General features: G+C 40.3%; 1 protein-coding gene across 1 annotated transcript; it reads right to left on the bottom strand.

The window, feature by feature from the left end:
* Window positions 1-1,441: 1,441 nt before the first annotated feature.
* Window positions 1,442-13,751, bottom strand: LOC113013197 (Krueppel-like factor 15). The gene is made up of 3 exons (XM_026153913.1): window positions 13,356-13,751; window positions 10,016-11,585; window positions 1,442-3,212 (listed from the first exon to the last, which is right to left on the bottom strand). The coding sequence occupies exons 2-3, from the start codon at window positions 11,497-11,499 to the stop codon at window positions 3,035-3,037; spliced, it is 1,662 nt and encodes a 553-aa protein (XP_026009698.1). The 5' UTR covers window positions 11,500-11,585; window positions 13,356-13,751; the 3' UTR covers window positions 1,442-3,034.
* Window positions 13,752-18,356: the final 4,605 nt, after the last annotated feature.

The raw sequence follows: 18,356 nt of genomic DNA, 5'->3' as shown, positions 1-18,356 counted from the left end.
TAGGTATGTACAGAACACATCTGAAAATGACTTCAGTGTTTCATAACACACGGACAATTTTATTTCCAACTCAGGTGTAATTTCAATTTGTTTTATTTTCAATGTTAAGCCAAGTGCATGTAAATAAACTGTTGCTGATATGCATTTTTTTGACTTCTTACAAAGAATGCATCATGAAACATGTAATAAGTATATTGTATGTGTTGTGTACAGACCTCACAAACACTAAGTCAACTAATTTTAAAACAATATATTTGAATTATCATGTTATGTACACTTTCTTTACAGTTTTAAAAATCTTTCACAATCACAGAAATCACTAGAAGAATATTTCAATTCTCTTTTAGATGAATATAAAGTATTTACATACATTCACGGGATCACGTACGACACTCTTTCAGAAAAGTGTTTCTTCTAATTGCATGGAAGGAATGGCTGACTGAGTTAACATACTTCCTTTATATAGCGTCACTGGTGGCAAACCAAAGACTACAAAGGGTTTGACAATCACTGCAGGTTTCAGCAAATCATTAATTTCTAAAACCACAAAAGTCTTTCTTAAAACCGCATTTTAAATCTGTTTCAAATCTGTGAATTTTGTCAAATAATTCTCAACTTTATGGCACAGAAATTTCCTCTGAGCTCCTCCTATGATATTTGGTTTAATTCAAAGGAAATTCAGAATAAGAGATTAAAGCAATCTACTCAGTTAAGTGAGATATGAAAAAAAAGCTTAACAGTCACTGCTTCCTTACAGTACAATACCTCTTTTAGAAGAATTGATATGTTCAAGACCAGCAATAGTGTTTCTTGAATGCTTTTGAAAATGGTATATATTCTGAAAAATGTGCTGTAAATTCATGTTTGGGCACAACCAAAGTAAGAAAACTTACTCATGAAGATTTCCCTTTAGATGTGGCATTTGATGTTGCAATGACACTAATTTTCCACTCTCAATGGAAAGTTAACTGAGCTCTTTTAAGTTTTAATCTGTGGAGAAAAGTAGGACAATATCTATTTGATGCCTCTTTAAGCAAGATCCAAAATATTTCATACATTAATTAATTAACAATTTATTCTCTTACAAATTAAGTCTTCAGTGATAAAGCACTGATTTTAAAAATGCAATACGTACTTGGGTATTTTGCCTCTGTTGCAGTTGGTCACTATTAGCTAATACAAGTTAGCTAACACTAGCTGATGTTAGCTAACATTTTATAATGCTAGTTACTGTTTTGTAATTGTACATCATTTACGCTATGCACTATGATAAACGATTGAAGGTACTTATAATTTTCATATGTACTGTGATCCTGTCATTGCAACATGTGACAGCATTGGCCAGTTCTTTAGCAAAAACAACATAGCTTATCTTTAATCTTTTTACTTTGGTGTCCTTGGTGCTAGCCTTAATAACTGGCTACCAAATAGACAAACTCAATTTGACAGGTAACGATTTCATTTAATTTCAGATGTTCAAAAAATCTGGGGCAAGACAAAAGATTCACATTGATGCCAGCAGATTTACCATCTTGTATCATATGACAGCAGTGACATAAAGTAAAGAAAGTCACATTAAGTAATAACTGATATGGTATAACAAAATCATTAAACAGAAGTTGTGACATTTCATGAGATGAACAAAGACAGCGTTTTAAAGCTTGGCTTTAGGGTCATCAGCTTTGATCCAATAAAGGCCATTAAATTTACAATTATTACGATAAGTAATTTTTTGACAAGATGAATCAAAAAGAGTCAGACCGCATTAAGATAACACAAAATTCTCAGAATTCTCAGTATGGGCAGACAACCAAAAATGTCATGTGTATCAGTGCAAATTACATGATATTTGTTGGTGAGCAGTAATTCAACATCAACTTGAGCTTTGTTCTTGTGTTTGAGGTCGAAACAGACTCTAAGGCAACAAAGAGACTTATTCAAAGCTAATGGAATGTTGGTGTATCTTTTTATCTACTGAGAAAGAATTAAACCAAGACCTTAATAGTCCCCATTACTTCCTAATAGTATGCCCAGTAAGCCCTTGTTGCTATGCAACAAATGAAATTCAAGCCATTAAGCAGTAAGTTTTTGCTAGTATTACTTTTCAAAACATTTGGCTCCAGGAAGAGTATAAAAAGTGGAGGTTTTAAACAGGGATGCATGTGACTAGTCAACTAGATGTTTAAATCCTACTGCTATTGCTAGTCAGCACCAGAAATATTAGTCAGTTACACAGACTGGTACACCTGGTAGCAAGATGGAAAGTAAGCAGATTACCACTAACCAGCTTGGTTCAGCAGTATTTTGACGCAGAAAATGAATGGTTGTATGTCACCTGTGCTAGCATGCAAGCTAATGGCAAACTAATCATTGTATCTGTGTGCAACATTACATACAGCTCAGAATTCCACACATGTCAGAGACATTTAAAATGCAATCTGATCACGGAGGAACGCGATTGAAAGTTTCACATAGCTCTTAGATACAGCCAATGTTTAACCTCGTCCATTAAGTTTTCATTGTTTTCTACCTTTTAGACAAGTCAGCTAATCTGATTCCTTTTTTTTTTGTTTAAACAACTAGCAAATTAGTCGCTATAGCATCCCTAGTTTTAAATAGTAGCCAACCCACCAGTGTTATACCTTTTATTGATATAAGGCTTTTGATTGAACATAGCAATAACACACACCCCAACATGTAAAAAATAGCAGATCTTTCTCCAAATTAGGTTAGCTAAAATATCTGAGAATAAAGTTGTAATATACAAGAAGCTTATTCCACCTGTGAGGGTGCTTTGTCAAGTAACAGTTTTCTGTTTTAGTTCGTTACAGTCTTTTCCTCGTCACCCAATAAATTATCACAGTACCATGAGTGTACGTCACGCACACGTATTTGAACATAAACACACTTGGGCAAAAAGGAGTCCGGCGCAAACTCCTTTAAAGGGCATCTGGACTATCACCCCACCACCCTCCTCTGTCTTTCGTCACATTCCCTCCCCTTCCCTCATATCTGTCAGGCTGCCAGAGCAGGGTCAAAGGGGTCCATTTGCAGAGCGTCCTGTCCTGCTGCTTCGTGGAAAGCGGTGGACTTTGAGGTGTTTCGACAGGTGATCACTGCGAGCAAACTTCTTCTCACAGACTATACACTGGTATGGTTTCACTCCTGAGTGGGAGCGGCGGTGTCGGGATAGCTCGTCCGATCGAGAAAACCTGTTGGAAGGAACCCCAGCATGTGGTTAACAAATTAATCAAATTTTACTGTACATTAAAAACATTTGGCTATAATAATTTCCCATTAGTGCTTCCAAATGTTCCATTTTATTATTACTATCAGTAATGTGATCCGTTTGTACACAGCTATTGTTATATATATATATATATATATATATATATTAAAAACAAACTAAAAACAAACTAATGTAGTCACGCTTTAAGCTGCCAAATGATATAAAAGCCATGCCAGCCTTTTTTATTTCAGGGTAATCTGATAGATGTGAGTATTGCCCTGCGACTTGAAGTTAAAGAGCCATCCCATATTTAGCTTAACACATGAGCACTGTAAATCCAAACCCAGTCTATTCCTGGCCTGCTCCGCTGTGGTTTCTATGGGCTTCGGCCAGCTTGGGTATCAAGTCAGTGAAGGGTTAAGTGGATGACAGAGCAGTGCCTTTATACCTTGATTTGGTTCCGTATATATTAGTAAAGCTGTTAAGATTTGAACAATCTGCAACACAGATTGATTTTCTAGCACATTTCCAGGAGCAGAGGCAGGCTGTAGACATGAAGGCGATAATTCAGAGATGTAAAGATGTCACTCACAGTTATTTCAAACCATTTCCACTGTAGACATGTATTACACAACTGGCCTATTCATCATTTTAATAGGCCAGTCATAAAAAGAAGGTAAATGACAGAGCTTACAAAGCTAAGCAGTGGCATCTGAGACAGCAAGAATCTTAAAACAAAACAAGACGACTCATGTTGTTGATATGGAGCTCTTTCTCTATTGCAAGTCCCACATAATCTCATATAATACTCCAGAAAGTACAGATAATCAGTCCCCAGTGTAACAAAAGAGTCTGCAGCCATAATAGCTATTATGTGAGACACAATGAGCCAATATGCTCAAAGGTGGCAATGCTAACATGTTTGTCCTGAGCAGGTAGAATATTTGCCAGATACACCCTTACAGCTTTCAGAGACTTTAAGATGGTAAGTAGGAGGCAGGTGCCAAGGTGACACAATAGCGAGAAATGTTTTAGCTAACCTGTCTGCAATGATCTTTAAAAAAGCATCTGTTGCTGCCAGTGAATCTAGAAAGTGTTGGCCATTTGTGGCCATTTTCCAAACAATCTGAATCCTACCACTCTAAAAAGAGAAAGACTGGTCACAAGTGAAAACATTCAGGACAGGTGCCAATCTTCCCAGGAATGGACTTCCCAGCAAATTCACTGCAAGGTCAGATCATCCAGTGCTCAGAGTACCTGCAAAAAGCCTAAAAGCTACAGCTCAGACTTTACAGGCCTTGGTTAGCATGTTTAATGTTAAACTTCATGACACTACAATTGGAAAGGTTGCCAGGAGAAAGCCTTTTCTCTATAAAGCTGCATTTGAGTAAACCACAAGACTTTTGAAACAATATCCTTTGCACAGATGAAACCACAGTGGAGATGTCAGGCCATAATGCACATCACCGTGTCTGGAAAAAAATGCAAAAAATGCAACCAAACAACTAGAAAAACAACATTTCAGCAAACACAGCTCATACCAACTGCCGAGCCGGAGGTTTGGACTTCTAGTATTCCAGAGTCAAATGTAAGGCCATCAGTCTGACAGCTAAAGCTTGGCCTAAACTGGATCATGGATCAGGACAATGATCCTTTTGTTGTAAAGGAAAAGAATCAAGGTGCTACAATGGCCCAGTCATGTGTGGATCTCAACATGACTGACATGCTGACCTTAAGAGAGCTGTGCATGAACGAACGCCTGCAAACCTCAATGGACTGAAGCAACGAAGAGTCAGACCAGATTCCCCCACAGTAACAATAATAATGATGAAGTCACACATTATCATACATTGCTGTTAAAGGTGTTTGTGCACGCTAGTGAATACTGGGGTGTACTTTCTTTTTTGTGACTGTATTCAGTAAAACCGCACCATATAACTATTTGCTTTATGGTCTGTTGGGGGCAGCACATGGGGCTGACACTAAAAGTTATGACATTCACCAGTTATTGTCTAACCATGTTACAAAGGACCTTTAGGTAAAACAAAACGCAGTTACTGATATCAAGTTGCAAAGCTCTCCAAATGTGTGAAAAACACTTTTTGTTGCAGGCTGTTTGAAAAGTTAACTGAGCGACAGAAAAGAGGCAAATGAAAGGTGTCTTTCTAGCTCTCTTACACAAACACAATGTTTACTACAGTATATACTACAGCTAGGGATGATTTGCTCATCTCTTTGTAGCCCTGAATGCAGTTATAAAATGCCATTTTATAAAGCTAACAAGCTCATCTGTTTGTTGCACAACTACAGTAGAAGACACAGCAGAGCAAAATAAGGAAAGAGTTGTAGTTTGGATAACGAGCCAATGGAAACTTCTATGACAGGTTTCTTTTCATTTGACACCCTCATGTACCTCTTTACATTTCACACAGTCATTCAGTTTTGTTAACAGACAGTTATGGCTTATTGGAGCCTTGAATAACATTAATTTTGTGATAGACTGTCTACTGAAGTCTTTTACCTTTGTGTTGAAGGGATTAGTGGGATTTTTTTAACCTAGTTCTCCCTACCTCAAGAACATGTCAAGTAAACAGAAATAAATACTGATCCATGTCTTTACGTTCTCTTCTTTATGCGACTACACTCTTGGTAATTGCTGGATGATGTGAATGCAAGCATTAAACCCTAAAGCATTACTATATCAGCTACAAGCTTGGGCATGGTAGAACCCATACATGTGTACTCTACGACTAAATTTGGGCTGAGCCTATAAGAACTATAGCATAATGTACTGTAGCCAGAAAGATCTTTCAAGAGAACATTCATGCAGGAGTTATGCAATTACTCAACCTCACTCTCCTCACATGTATGTTCTTTGGCGTAACGCCTGTTCTCTTTTGTCACCCCACCTTCTCTCTCTCGCCACCTCATGCCCATTCTTGCTATAGTTCTTTGTCTACAATTTTAGCAATGTCACTTTTTCTCAGCTTACATGTCACAGATTGTGGACAGAGAGAGAGAGTGTCCTCAAGCTCAGTGAGTTCAGCGAGTTCATAAGTGCTACAGGTTGGGATTAGGGGCAATTTTCTTGATTACGTGAGTTTGTGCTTTTCACTGAGGATTGTGGCTTTTGTGCCTCAAGTCCTTGGGGCAGCTTGGCGTGGAGCTGCACAACACATAGTATACATAACAGCGTGGGCCCTGTGGGAAACACACGCAGGTCTTGTTCTAACTTGTCCCTGAACTTAGATCTTCCGCCAAAGCAGCATTCAAAGAAAACAGCCTAAAAGGTGTGGCGGTAACAAACAGTAACACAGATGCTGGCATATATATAGGTATAGGTATGCCTACTACATGTTAACCAACACAAAGGCCATGAAACTCTTCTGAAGGATTTTTGCAAAATAGATATTATCTTTTTATCTAGCTGAATAGCAGCAACTTTCCATCCACTGTGGTCCCCGCCAGATCAACAACCCTTCGTGAGTGATGGATCATAAACTAAGCACCCTCTCTTCCTTTCCCTTTGTCTCTCTTTTGAGCTCTAAGTGTCCAAATCTGAGGCTAAGTTTGACTGTGACAGCCCCGTCACCACCCAACATTGTTTTGTTGTAATGATGAATGCATCAGCTGACAAAGACAACAAGCCACAGCCCTGATGACAGATGCCGAGCACGCACACGCTGGAGTGTTTTTACAGCAAACTTTGGGTTCCAGCCCAGATTCTCAACACAATCCTCACATGAGAGCCTCAGTGCAGGCCGGAGATGAAAATGCTCCATGTTTGTGTGCGTGTATGGGTGTGTGTGCGTGTGTTGCTTGTATGTATGTGCTAATTTAAGTGTTTACATGTGACCAGATGGTCACAAGAGGGGAAAAAAATTCCAAAAAGCTTTAAAAAGGAAAACCATTTGGCAAAGGAAGGAATATAATGTTGACTGAGTTATATGTGGGAATCCAGCCAATGAAATACCTCTCCTGTCTACTTCAGAGGAGCCAACACATGGATCTACTCTAAGGTTACAGAGGGTACAGGGAGCCTGACTTCTTACTTCACGTCCATTTCCTGACTCAGAGGGAGAGGAGTGTGGAAGAGGTAACTTTATAATATAGTAAATTGCTGCTGCTGTCACGTAAAGACGTTGGAGATGAAGTTTTGAAAGAACATTTAGGATCACTTAAAGAAACATGTAGTACTCAGTGTTTGCATTTCCTGACAATACAGATTAAATCCAGTCATAAATGAAAGCGAGTGCACCATTACACCTGACCAATCGAAAAACATGGCTAATGTTGCCACACTCTGTCAAAATACACTCGTAATCCAAACAAAAAGATCTAAAGTTTAAATAAGTATCAGCAGAGTTTTCTCCACCACATAACAAGCTCATTAATTTCCCTGAAATGAGAACTCCATCTAACACCTAGCTGGTTTCTGAGCTGTAGCACCTGCATCTTTCTCCTCTTCGGTGGACCTCACTGCCACTAGCATAGTCGTGGTGAGTGCTTAGCTTGCATGTCCTACTTTAACATGCACTCAGCTGTCTTAGCACCTGATCACGCTCACTGAATCAACAGTATGATTGGAAACATTCCTGAGATTTTCTTTTTAGTCACAAGGAGCAAAAATGTGAAGAAATTTTTAACAGCATCACATTGATTATTGTAAAGAGTAACTAAATAACCGATTACTTGAACTACAAAACTAACACGTTGGTATCCCCAGTTTCAAGTGATCTGCAAACTGATTACATGCATTACGTCCATATGTCTGCCACTGATAACAATAACACAGCAATGCAGCAAAACAAAGCTCGATACAAATTCATTTTGGGCTTCAGATCAGAAGTTAGCTTAGCTTAGCATTAAAATTTGAAAAGGAGGGCAGAGCTAGCCAAGTGCACCTTTTCAAGATTACTAATAAAAGTGCTTTTGATCTCATCTGTTTGGTCTGAGGAAAAAGCAGAAAACTAACATCCACAAGCTGTAACTGTTGCTTTCCAGTGAGTGCTCGGGTCCAGTGACCTCATCAAGTTTCCCCTGGATGCCTTAAAACCTCCCTATAAAGCCAAGACATGAGAGTCGTATCACTCATCTCATCTGTCCTTCATCAGCAAGCTTGATGGAATGATACAGGTTACCAAAGGACAAGTGCCTATAGCACTTTATTTCTCATGGAAAACATGGAAAAAGTATGTCTTAGACTCCAAAAAAGAGATCATTACATACATAACAAGTGACAGATCACAATAACTTGATATAGAAATACCTGGATGTTTGTCCATCCATAATGTTGTTAAAAAATGTCTGACATGTTTTTTTAATGGTTATAGTTGTAGCACGGCCTCCTCACAGTGTGTGCTGATTGCAGGTGTAACTCTGCACCGGACAACTGCTGAGCTGGACCACCATATCCAACATATCACTCCATGACAAAAACACATTAACCTTTTCACTCTAACTTTAACCTAAATTTAAATCTACCCTTTACTTCAAATCCTTAGCAGAGTTATTTTAATGTTACCAATGCTTGCCCTAATGTAGGCTGGCCTTTGTCTATAAGGCTCTATATGCACACTCTTGGGCAACGACTGAAATAAATGACCACTGCACCAAAGATCAAAGAGTTCAAGTAAGGATTTCTTATTCAAATCTAGTCCATGATTTAAACATGGAAAAGCTACTCAGTTTGCAGCAAATTAGACTTTTACCTTGTATCCTACACTGATAACTTTAAACTTGATTCTGCACTAATGCTCTGCTGCGAGAACAGGAGTAAAGTGGTTGCAGACAGTGAGCAAACAAATGGAATAACTAACAGGGGACAAAGTCTGCATGCAGACAGCTTCAAAAGGCACTCTATCTAATCTGCAATTTTACCACGGTAGAAAAACACACAGATAGCCGGGATACAACCAACATGTAGAAAAGAACAAATTGTAACCTTCTAAAAAAGCCTTGAGTGCAGCTTCCCTGACAATGACCCATTCCTCCGTTCACTCCCATCCATAAACTAATCAAACAGAGGTTCCTGAATCCTCTCTCTGTGCATTTAACATACATTTATACCCTTGTTAAAGTTTTCACTCTCTTGTAAAATGATATCTTTGGTTCTTTCAGATGACGTGGGGACATCAAAGATGCCTCAAAGACAGATAAAGGATGTGGAACAATTTGCTCTTCCTCCAAGAAGCAAAAAAACCCTTCTAGCATATTTCAGAAGTCAAAAAGGACAATAAGACAGCTTAATGCTGCTGCACTCGATGGATTACATTTCCTAGAGTATCACTTCTTATCAGTATTAACCTGACAGTAGAGTATTCTTCATTACATGACACATTAATGTGTAGCACTGTGGTACCTCATTAAAGTCTGTACACAGTATTCAAGTATCCTATAGAGTGGAAGTCGATAATCCTGGTTATTGTAATCTCTGTAGTGTAGATACGGATTTATATGCAACATTAAACCTCTTAGTATCCACCATGTAACTGGTTAACCACATGCTAAATAGGAAATTTTACAAATGAACTTTAATACATTCATTTTGACGTTACATGATTTCTTTTCCATTTGGGTGATCCAAATAGATGAAAATTCTTTAAAGGGGGGGGGGGGGCATGACCTAACTCACTCCCTACTCTTAACCCTAGGTGGGTTGCTGGTTACCTGGTGGATGTTATAAGAGGCTAAAGCAATTGAATGTGTGTCATGTGAAGCTGGCTTGCTCTTCACTTCATTTGAAGTCATACCAGCTTTACTATAAAAACATTTGGTCCCACTCACCTCCATCCACAGCCAGGCCATGTGCAGGCAAATGGCTTCTCCCCCGTATGCCTCCTCAGATGGGCTTTAAGGTGGCTGCTCTTGGAGTACATCTTATTACAGCCAGGAAAAGAGCACTTGTGCATCTTAATAAGGTCTGCGACTGCATTCTTCTGGTACCTCTGACCTCCAGAAAGCACCCCTGTAGCCGAACTGCCACCTAACCCACCTTCCACAAGCCCTGTGGGTTTAGCTGCGATGGGCACCGGCGCGATCCGGACAAATTTGGACGAAGTGGTGATCCCGGCTTTGCTTGAGCTCGCGACGTTAGCTGAAGAAAGCAGCTGAGGCACTAAGGCAAAAGTCTGCCCCTGAATGTTAACCAGGAGCTGAGCTATTTTGATGTCAGTTGGGGCCAGGGTTTGTTGGGACTGGGATTTCTCAGGATTCTGTGTGTCAGATTCTGAAATGGCGCTGGAGTTTGGTTCTTGTTTGATCTGTATAGGCTGGATTTGTAGGATGACAGGCACATGAGAAGCAGAGCTGGAACTTTCGGATGAGGAAGGCAGTGATCCAGACTCCTCCTGTTTGATCCCTTCTGCATGGCTGGTGGCAGAGCTAGTTACACAGCTAGCATCTACCGATGATGATGAGCTGTCCATATCTGATGCACATGGTGCATGTTTGGTCTCTGTGTGGGAGGAGAATGGAGAATGAGCCACAGGCACAGTTTGATCCGAGTTCTGTGACACTAGTTCTCCTGCTAATGTCCTTGAATTTTCTGCATCTACATCCTCTGATGTTGGGGACATCATCTCATCGCACCTTTCCTCTTCTTTTTCTACTGCCACAACCATGTTTTCCTCTAGGAACTCCTCAATCTCCTCTAGAGTGGGCTGAAACAGGAATGCCGCAGGATCCTGCAACTCATCGAGGAAGACTGGGAACTCGTAAGAATCCTCTTTGGCCTGCTGCTGCAGAACACTCAGCTGTTGCTCCCAAGCCAGCCCCGTAGGTAAAATGGGAACAGTAGGAGAAGAAGATGTGGAGGAAGGTGGAGAGGACAGGCACAGAGAGGATGAAAGAGTGTTGCTGCTGTTGCTGGTGTTAGAACTTAATGAGGTGGTGTGGGAGGCCTGAGACAGCAGGAGGTCTAGCAGGCTGTCTTGACTCTCTCCTCCCGAGGAGCTGCAGCTCCCACTGCTCCTGCTGCTCCTGCTTTTGTAGCTGGAGCTTAGGACATGTCGTGACACTGGGGACGAGGACTCGGGACTGGAGCAGAGGGACGAACGAGGGCTGGAGGAGTCACTGAGGTCGTCCTCAGAGAGCCGAGGAGAGGACGAGAGAGTCACTCCTTGGTACAGGTGGTGGTGGTGGTGGTAGGTACACGCGTCAGTCACCATGATGCCACCATTAGTGTGGCAATAGAGGCAGCTATAGTCAGACTTTGGGGAGCCGGTGTAATACAGGAAGGTCTCCTCACCAAATGGTAAGTGATCAACCATTCCTGTGCGGATGAATAGCAGCTGGCTTTGCTTCTCTCTGCTCTGAAGATCGGGCTGTTGTGAACGTTCAAGCGTGTTTCTTGTTCCTACAAAACACAAATGATTACGTTTATTAGGTATGAAATTGAAAGAGATTCTCCACAATCCTCATCTAGTGGCAGCTGCTCAGACTGTGTTCAATTTTAATGAAATGGAACTTTTAACAGGCTTGTGTTCCTGGGTGATGGTTAATCCTAAAAAGTTCCAGCGTGACACAAACACAGCAATGTTGTCTATGAGGTTAATTTTTTAACAAGAAAAAATAACAAATAAGTAAACCAGCACTAACAGACTGAGAATGATCTCCTATTCTTTGTGGTTTCTACCTGCTGCCTGTTCAAGAGGTTTGCAGCTGATGGCACTTCAAAAGGAAAGTCAATCATGTGTGAAAGAAGTGGAATTTAAAGACTGTGCATGTGTGCGGGAGCGTGGATGCTGCAGCTGCTGGTTCAGACTTCAAGTTGACCATGTGGAGTTTGGGTTTCCGGTTTCTTCTAACATTAAAGCCATATGGTCATTAAATGTGTTTTTCTACCTGTGGTCCTTTGCAGAGGTTTTGTCTCAAAGAGGACACCAATTGAAATTTTGTATCAATAAGATTTTCAATACGGCAGATATTCGACATTAAATCAGAATCAGAATACTTTATTGATCCCTAGGGGAAATTATTTTGGTTACAGTGCTCCAGTATAAACATTAACAAGACAGACAATGCACTAAGTAAGAAATAGACACAATATATATAATATATACATGACTTATATACATATAAGTCACTTATTGATAAATAGCTGAATAAGAGGAAGAGCGTGTGCAAAAGGGTGTAGCTATTGCAGTATACAGTGTGTTAAGTGGATGAGTTGTATAGGGAGATGGCCACGGGCAGGAATGATTTCCTGTGTAATGTAAAGCTAGAGCCCAAAAGCTTTCTGCAGTTTTGGAGTCAATCGGTGCCACTGCAGGAAGAGTGAGGGATTTAGTGCCTATTTTTATGCCAGAAAAACAATGCACCACATCTACATTTACGTGGATTAAAAAAAAAAAAAAAAAACACTAGACACAAATCCACTTACATGCAGTGAGTGGCTTATGATGATTAAACGCAACTCTGAAATCCCCCTTTAAAACCTCAAAAGGCTGCATGAAAACGGGACTAGAGACAAAATGATAGTGCGCCCTCTTCTGTAAAAGAATAAAAAAATTTTTTAAAAAGTTTTCAAGTGCAGAGATCCTAAGAAAAAAAATAAAACAAAAAAATGTTTTTGTTATGCACACACACACACACACACACACACACACACGAACTTTTATCTAATGTATGATCTCAGGCCAGAACAAGGTAACATCATATGACATTGAGGGTCTGGTGTTCTGCAGCTGCTGCTTCTACGTGATACCTTATGGGAGGGGGGAGAAAAAGGGGTTTGGAAGAGATAGGTTTGGCCACGTCTAAACGATCTGCCCTAGAGTAACCCTGCAGCCATTAAACATCAAACAAGAATTTTGACAGCATGGTGCTCTCCTGCTCTTAACCATGCTGCGTGCTTAGTTAGGTGTGGAGGTTACTTCGGAATTCACGGCATGTTTAACGCTGCAGGCTGACAGCTCCTCCGATCACAGGCACGGGATTACTTTTTTTTCTTTTTTTGTAATACTGCGCCAATTCGCTAAATATTTCTACGTATCATCCGGTAACAGCTTTGCGTGCATGCATGTCTTTCATCAGAGCCACGCTTCACTGCACACAACACGGATCAACAGAAGACACACAGTCACATATAAACAAGTATCTTTTAGCAAATCGCCAACACACTCACCTGTATATGCAAGCAATCCAAACCCCGCTCCTTTAAAGCTGAGCGCTTCTCTCCTGGAAGTCCGTGCGTAATAGTGCGTAATGGCAATAGAACTCCACCGCACTGTCTTCGCACACTCTCTCTCTCATACAGCTCTCACAAGATCTCTCTCCCTCTCTCTCTAGAGTAGTCGTTGGTTCGTTTAACCGTCACGTGATCGAAGTTCGGCATGTTATACCAGTGAAATCAGGGCTCACGAAGGCTCGTCTGCTCGGCGCACGGTAATTGGCCTTCGATGACGGGAGGCCGGCCCTAGGGCTTGGCGTCAGTGGAAAGAAAGTGTGAGTAAAGGAAAGAGAGAACATGTGTGCCAATGAGGCTCGATCATAAAATCACTTTCATATCTTAGCAACTGCTCTTGAGGCTATTGAAGGCGCAAGTCATTTTCAACATTGTGTTGATGTGCTTCATTTGCATTTGGCAACTGGTAATATTTCCATTGCCCTTCCAGGGAGTGTGCCATGTGTGTTCACTGAAACCCTGCAACAAGAAGTGTCTATAATATTCTCAGTCAGAGCTGCATGTATTTTCTTTCCTGTATCACTTATTGTGTAGAAATAAATAGCTTTTACACGACATTACCATAGAGACTGTGTTTGAGGCTGACACATGATAAATCATAAATTAGGGTATTAAAGCTGCTAAAAAGTAACAGCCCAATTTTCCTGAAGGGAAAAGCATCAGCAGCTGCTGCCTAGAAAGCAAGCTGAGATTTTCGCTTTTTACAGATGACCATGTCTGGATAAGTGGCCAAGTGACTGAGTGAATGAGGGAGCTATTGAGCAGGCAAGTGAGCGTGTTTACATGCTGCCTAATGACATCAGTAAGAGAAGTTTTGCTTTCACTCCAGCTGAGCAGACCTCATATAAACACCTCCACAGGGCTGAAGGAACTTTACTGGCTACAGCCTAATTTGATTTGCCTGCGTAGGTTAGATTACCGTTCAGTGTTTGGATAAATGATCCACTTTCAGCCTGCTTGTAAACATTAGAAGTGTTTCAGTGTGTACTTGCATGCAGCACAGTCACTGGCTATTATGATGTATAAAAACACACACACAATGCCACACTGAGGAGGTTCGTTGTGTGCATGACTCCCGTTGAGCACTTCCAGTGCCACTGCTGCTGCTGAAACTGCTACTGACACTCGTGGCACTGCTATTTTGTTCTAGTACAAAATTGTTATTGTTTAGTTAAATGTTCTAGTTTGTTTCCTAGGCACCAGGTGCAACACAACTGTTGAATTAGAGTTTGCCATGGAGCTAATTTGCATCTACAGTCTCAGTGCAGGAAATCATTAGAAACAATACAGTGCAGTACAATTATTAAAGTTAGGCTGACATCATATAAATATCATATGTTTGTCATATTTATTATTATTATTATTATTATTATTGTTGTTGCTGTTGTAGAGTTTTTACTGTTGTGATTTGGTGCGACATAAACACAACTGAATAGAACTGATCTGAACCATTATTACTGCTGCTGTTACTAGTGTGACAACTAGCACTGCTTTTAAGCTACTATGACTACTAATATTGGAACTAGTATAATTATGATTGCTACTACCTGAACTATGCCTCGTACCATCGCTAGACTGCTATTCTCATTACTAATATTATGACTACAGAGGGTTGGTGAGATAGAAGAGGATGCTAGGAACAGGATGAGATGGAAGCAGATAGCCCGTATAAGAAGAAGGCTTTCATTGCTAATGTCATTACTAATGTTACAGCCTCCAGTAATGGTAGCCAATGGTAAAGATGAGGTTGGAGTGGTCAATTTAGATCATAAAGCCATAAAAAAAAAGTTGACTGAGATGATAGTGAGTGGTCAGCTTGTTTGCTGATAGACTTCTGTATAAATGCAGATTTATCAGAGAAGTTTTCCTCACTGGCCATAGAGAGGATACAGGTTCAATACTCCTTGGCGATGCTAATGCTACACCTTTGTCTTTGCTGTATTTCTACTGCTAACACTGCTATTATTGCCTTTGTTACTTCAAATGGTACAGCAGCACAGGGACCAATCAATGAATCAATCAACCAATCAATCTATTTATTCATAAGCAAACAACACAGGTTGACCAAAGTGCTGTACAAAGAGAAAAAGTAAATAATAAATAAACAAACACAAATAGAAGATAAGACAAGAAGCTAAACAACTCCGTCACAATTAAAAGCTAGCAAGTAAAGATGCATCTTCAGGCGGGTTTTAAAAATGCTGAGTGTTGGAGAGGTCCTCATTTGAAGAGGCAAACTGTTCTGAGGTTTAGGCACAACAATTGCAAAGGCCCAGTCTCCTCTGTGTTTTAGTCTGCTTCTAGGAACGATCAGAAGAACGTTATCAGCTGACCTTAGAGTTCTGTTTGGAGTATGTTTAGCTAAAAGATCAGAGAGGTAAGAGAGAGCTAATCCATTTAGAGACTTAAAAGCAAGAAATAAAATCTTAAAATCAATTCTAGAATGTACTGGAAGCCAATGAGCCAACACCGGGGTAATATGGTCATGTTTGCGTGTGCCTGTCAAGAGTCGGGCTGCAGCATTCTGAACAAGGTGATGACGAGAGAGCAGAGCCTGGCTGATACCTAAATACAGACTAATCCAGTAGTCAAGCCTGGTGTAATAAATGCATGAATTACTTTCCTGCAGCAGGCGACAAAACATTCTTAAGCTTTGCAAGTGCCCTGAGCTGGAAGAAGCTGCCATCAAAGAACACCCCCAGATTGGGACAACTGGGATTACTGTTCTTATGGCTGTTTTCACAAATACAACTACCGGTGCTGCTATTACTGCTTTTGCTTATACTTACTAATTCTACTACCAGGCTACATCTATCAGCATGAAAGTTGTTGTAGTGTTTTTACTGCTGCAACTACTGATGCTGCTGTTACTACAATTATTGCCACAACAGCACCAAAGCAGTGAAGTGTAATTATAAATGATGTCATGAATGATTATTCAATTCCATTTAGCTGCTTCACTTTCACATTATTGACTTAATGGGACACTTGAGTGGAATCGGGCCTGTTATTAGTAGTTTTTTGCTCTGAAACACGAGAATCTGTTCATTGAAAGGTATTCTGTTTCCTACCACTGCTGCTGGATACAGTAAATACCTAACGTGAGGCTGACCGGGATCACAGTTTGAGTTTAAACATTCTTTCCCTGCTAATTGAATGGACCATGGCTCATTTACCAGAGTTTCAGCCTCTCTCAGTTGACACATACCTGAGTCAGAGAGAATTCCTGTAATGAAAGAAGAAAAAACAAGGAGATGAAGGACAAAGTCTGTACACTGCACCCTGTAAAGACTGTTTCCTCATGTAGATTACATCTTTGCTCATATCAATAGACAGCTTGTTAAAAATGTCAGGAAGCCCTGGTATCTTCATGAGCTAGAAGTTACTGGAGTTTGTGATTAACTGCAGGTCCCAAGATATTTTTCAAGCAAAATTTTGCTGGAAATTGTACTGCAAGAACTGTAGTGCTGCTAGTATTTGAGGAAATGCAGAGCTCAGAGCAGTTACTCATTGCAACAGTCACATGAAGCCTACAGAGGTTCTTTTCTTTGCCCCACATACTAATTGGTTTCGGCTGCTCCATTCAAACTCACAAACACCTACACATATGCATATTATGTAAGCCCCAGATGGACTTAATTAATCAAATTGATTTATTTCCTCTGGTAACGCTAGCAATCTGCCAAAAACTGAAATGGGTAAAATGTGTGCTTCTTTGATCACAGGCAATACCCTCAAAAGAGCTGGCATTCTCGCCGAAGAACCACTGGCTGGGAGATAGATAAATACTTCCTTTGTATGACAAGTTTCTTGCATATGGAAGAACACAAAATAAAAATCACAAGTACTCACATGTAAATGTAAACAGTTTGAGACTTTGGTCTTAGGTGGGTATCAGTTGGATCTTTGATATGATTGCTAAATGCATATGTTAGATACAGTGTTTGTACCCTTTCTAAAGTGTTATCATGGGTTGGGTGCTCATGCTGTAACTGGATTTAGCACCACCAGCTGACCAGCAGACCCCTGGAGAGTTTAATCCTGCCATGTAAACAGTCCACTGTGTGATCTGAACAGGTTTATTTCCCTTCACACACACACACACACGCACGCACGCACGCACACACACACACACACACACACACACACACACAATTAATTCAACTGTGACCTGTTTTGTTTTTGGAAATGTTGGGAATACACTTCCAAGAACAGTTTTCAGGAGCAGCTGACCCTTCACAAACACACACACACTGAAAAACTGAAAAACTACTACTCTTGTAAACTTAGCCTTTACTCTAAACTTTGTCTAGCCTGAACCTTACATAAACCTTAACCAGATTTACATACTTTTGAGCGTGCGTGGGTCCCTCAATATAAGCATATAATCATGTCCCCGCAATGTGAGTAATAGAAGTATAGACGCACTCACTTCTATTATTAGACGCTCTCTTGAGATACTAACAATACTAAAAAACTCATATTTGTTTTTTAAAAAGTGTATTTGGGAACAAAGATGCCTTCTGAGAATTGTGCAATGGGGCTTTAATAAAACTGCAAAGAACCTCAGCTCTTCCAACTCCCATCCAGTCATGCTGCTACCACCAACACAAACAGTCACACTGGTACAAACACCCTTCTCGACTCTAATGCACTTCTTAGACAGCTTAGTTGGCTTTTAGTTAACCTGGCAAGTCTCATCCTATTTGATGGATTAACTGCTTTGCCTTATGCCTCGTACTGACTCTCACTCAAAGCCATACAGATACTTGGCAAACAAACTGCTTTGTATGCTGATTTTTTTTTAACACACTGTGGTTGGAATTGACCCTAACACTACTTTCAAACATTAACCTTAACCTTATTTTTTTGTGAAAGTCAAGCAGAACCTTTTTGTTTTTAAAGTAGACAATTTTTAATCTATGTCAGCTACAGGTAGAA

Source organism: Astatotilapia calliptera, chromosome 20 (genome assembly GCF_900246225.1).
Source record: "Astatotilapia calliptera chromosome 20, fAstCal1.2, whole genome shotgun sequence".
NCBI lineage: Eukaryota > Metazoa > Chordata > Actinopteri > Cichliformes > Cichlidae > Astatotilapia > Astatotilapia calliptera.
This window is presented reverse-complemented; position numbering and strand designations above follow the sequence as displayed.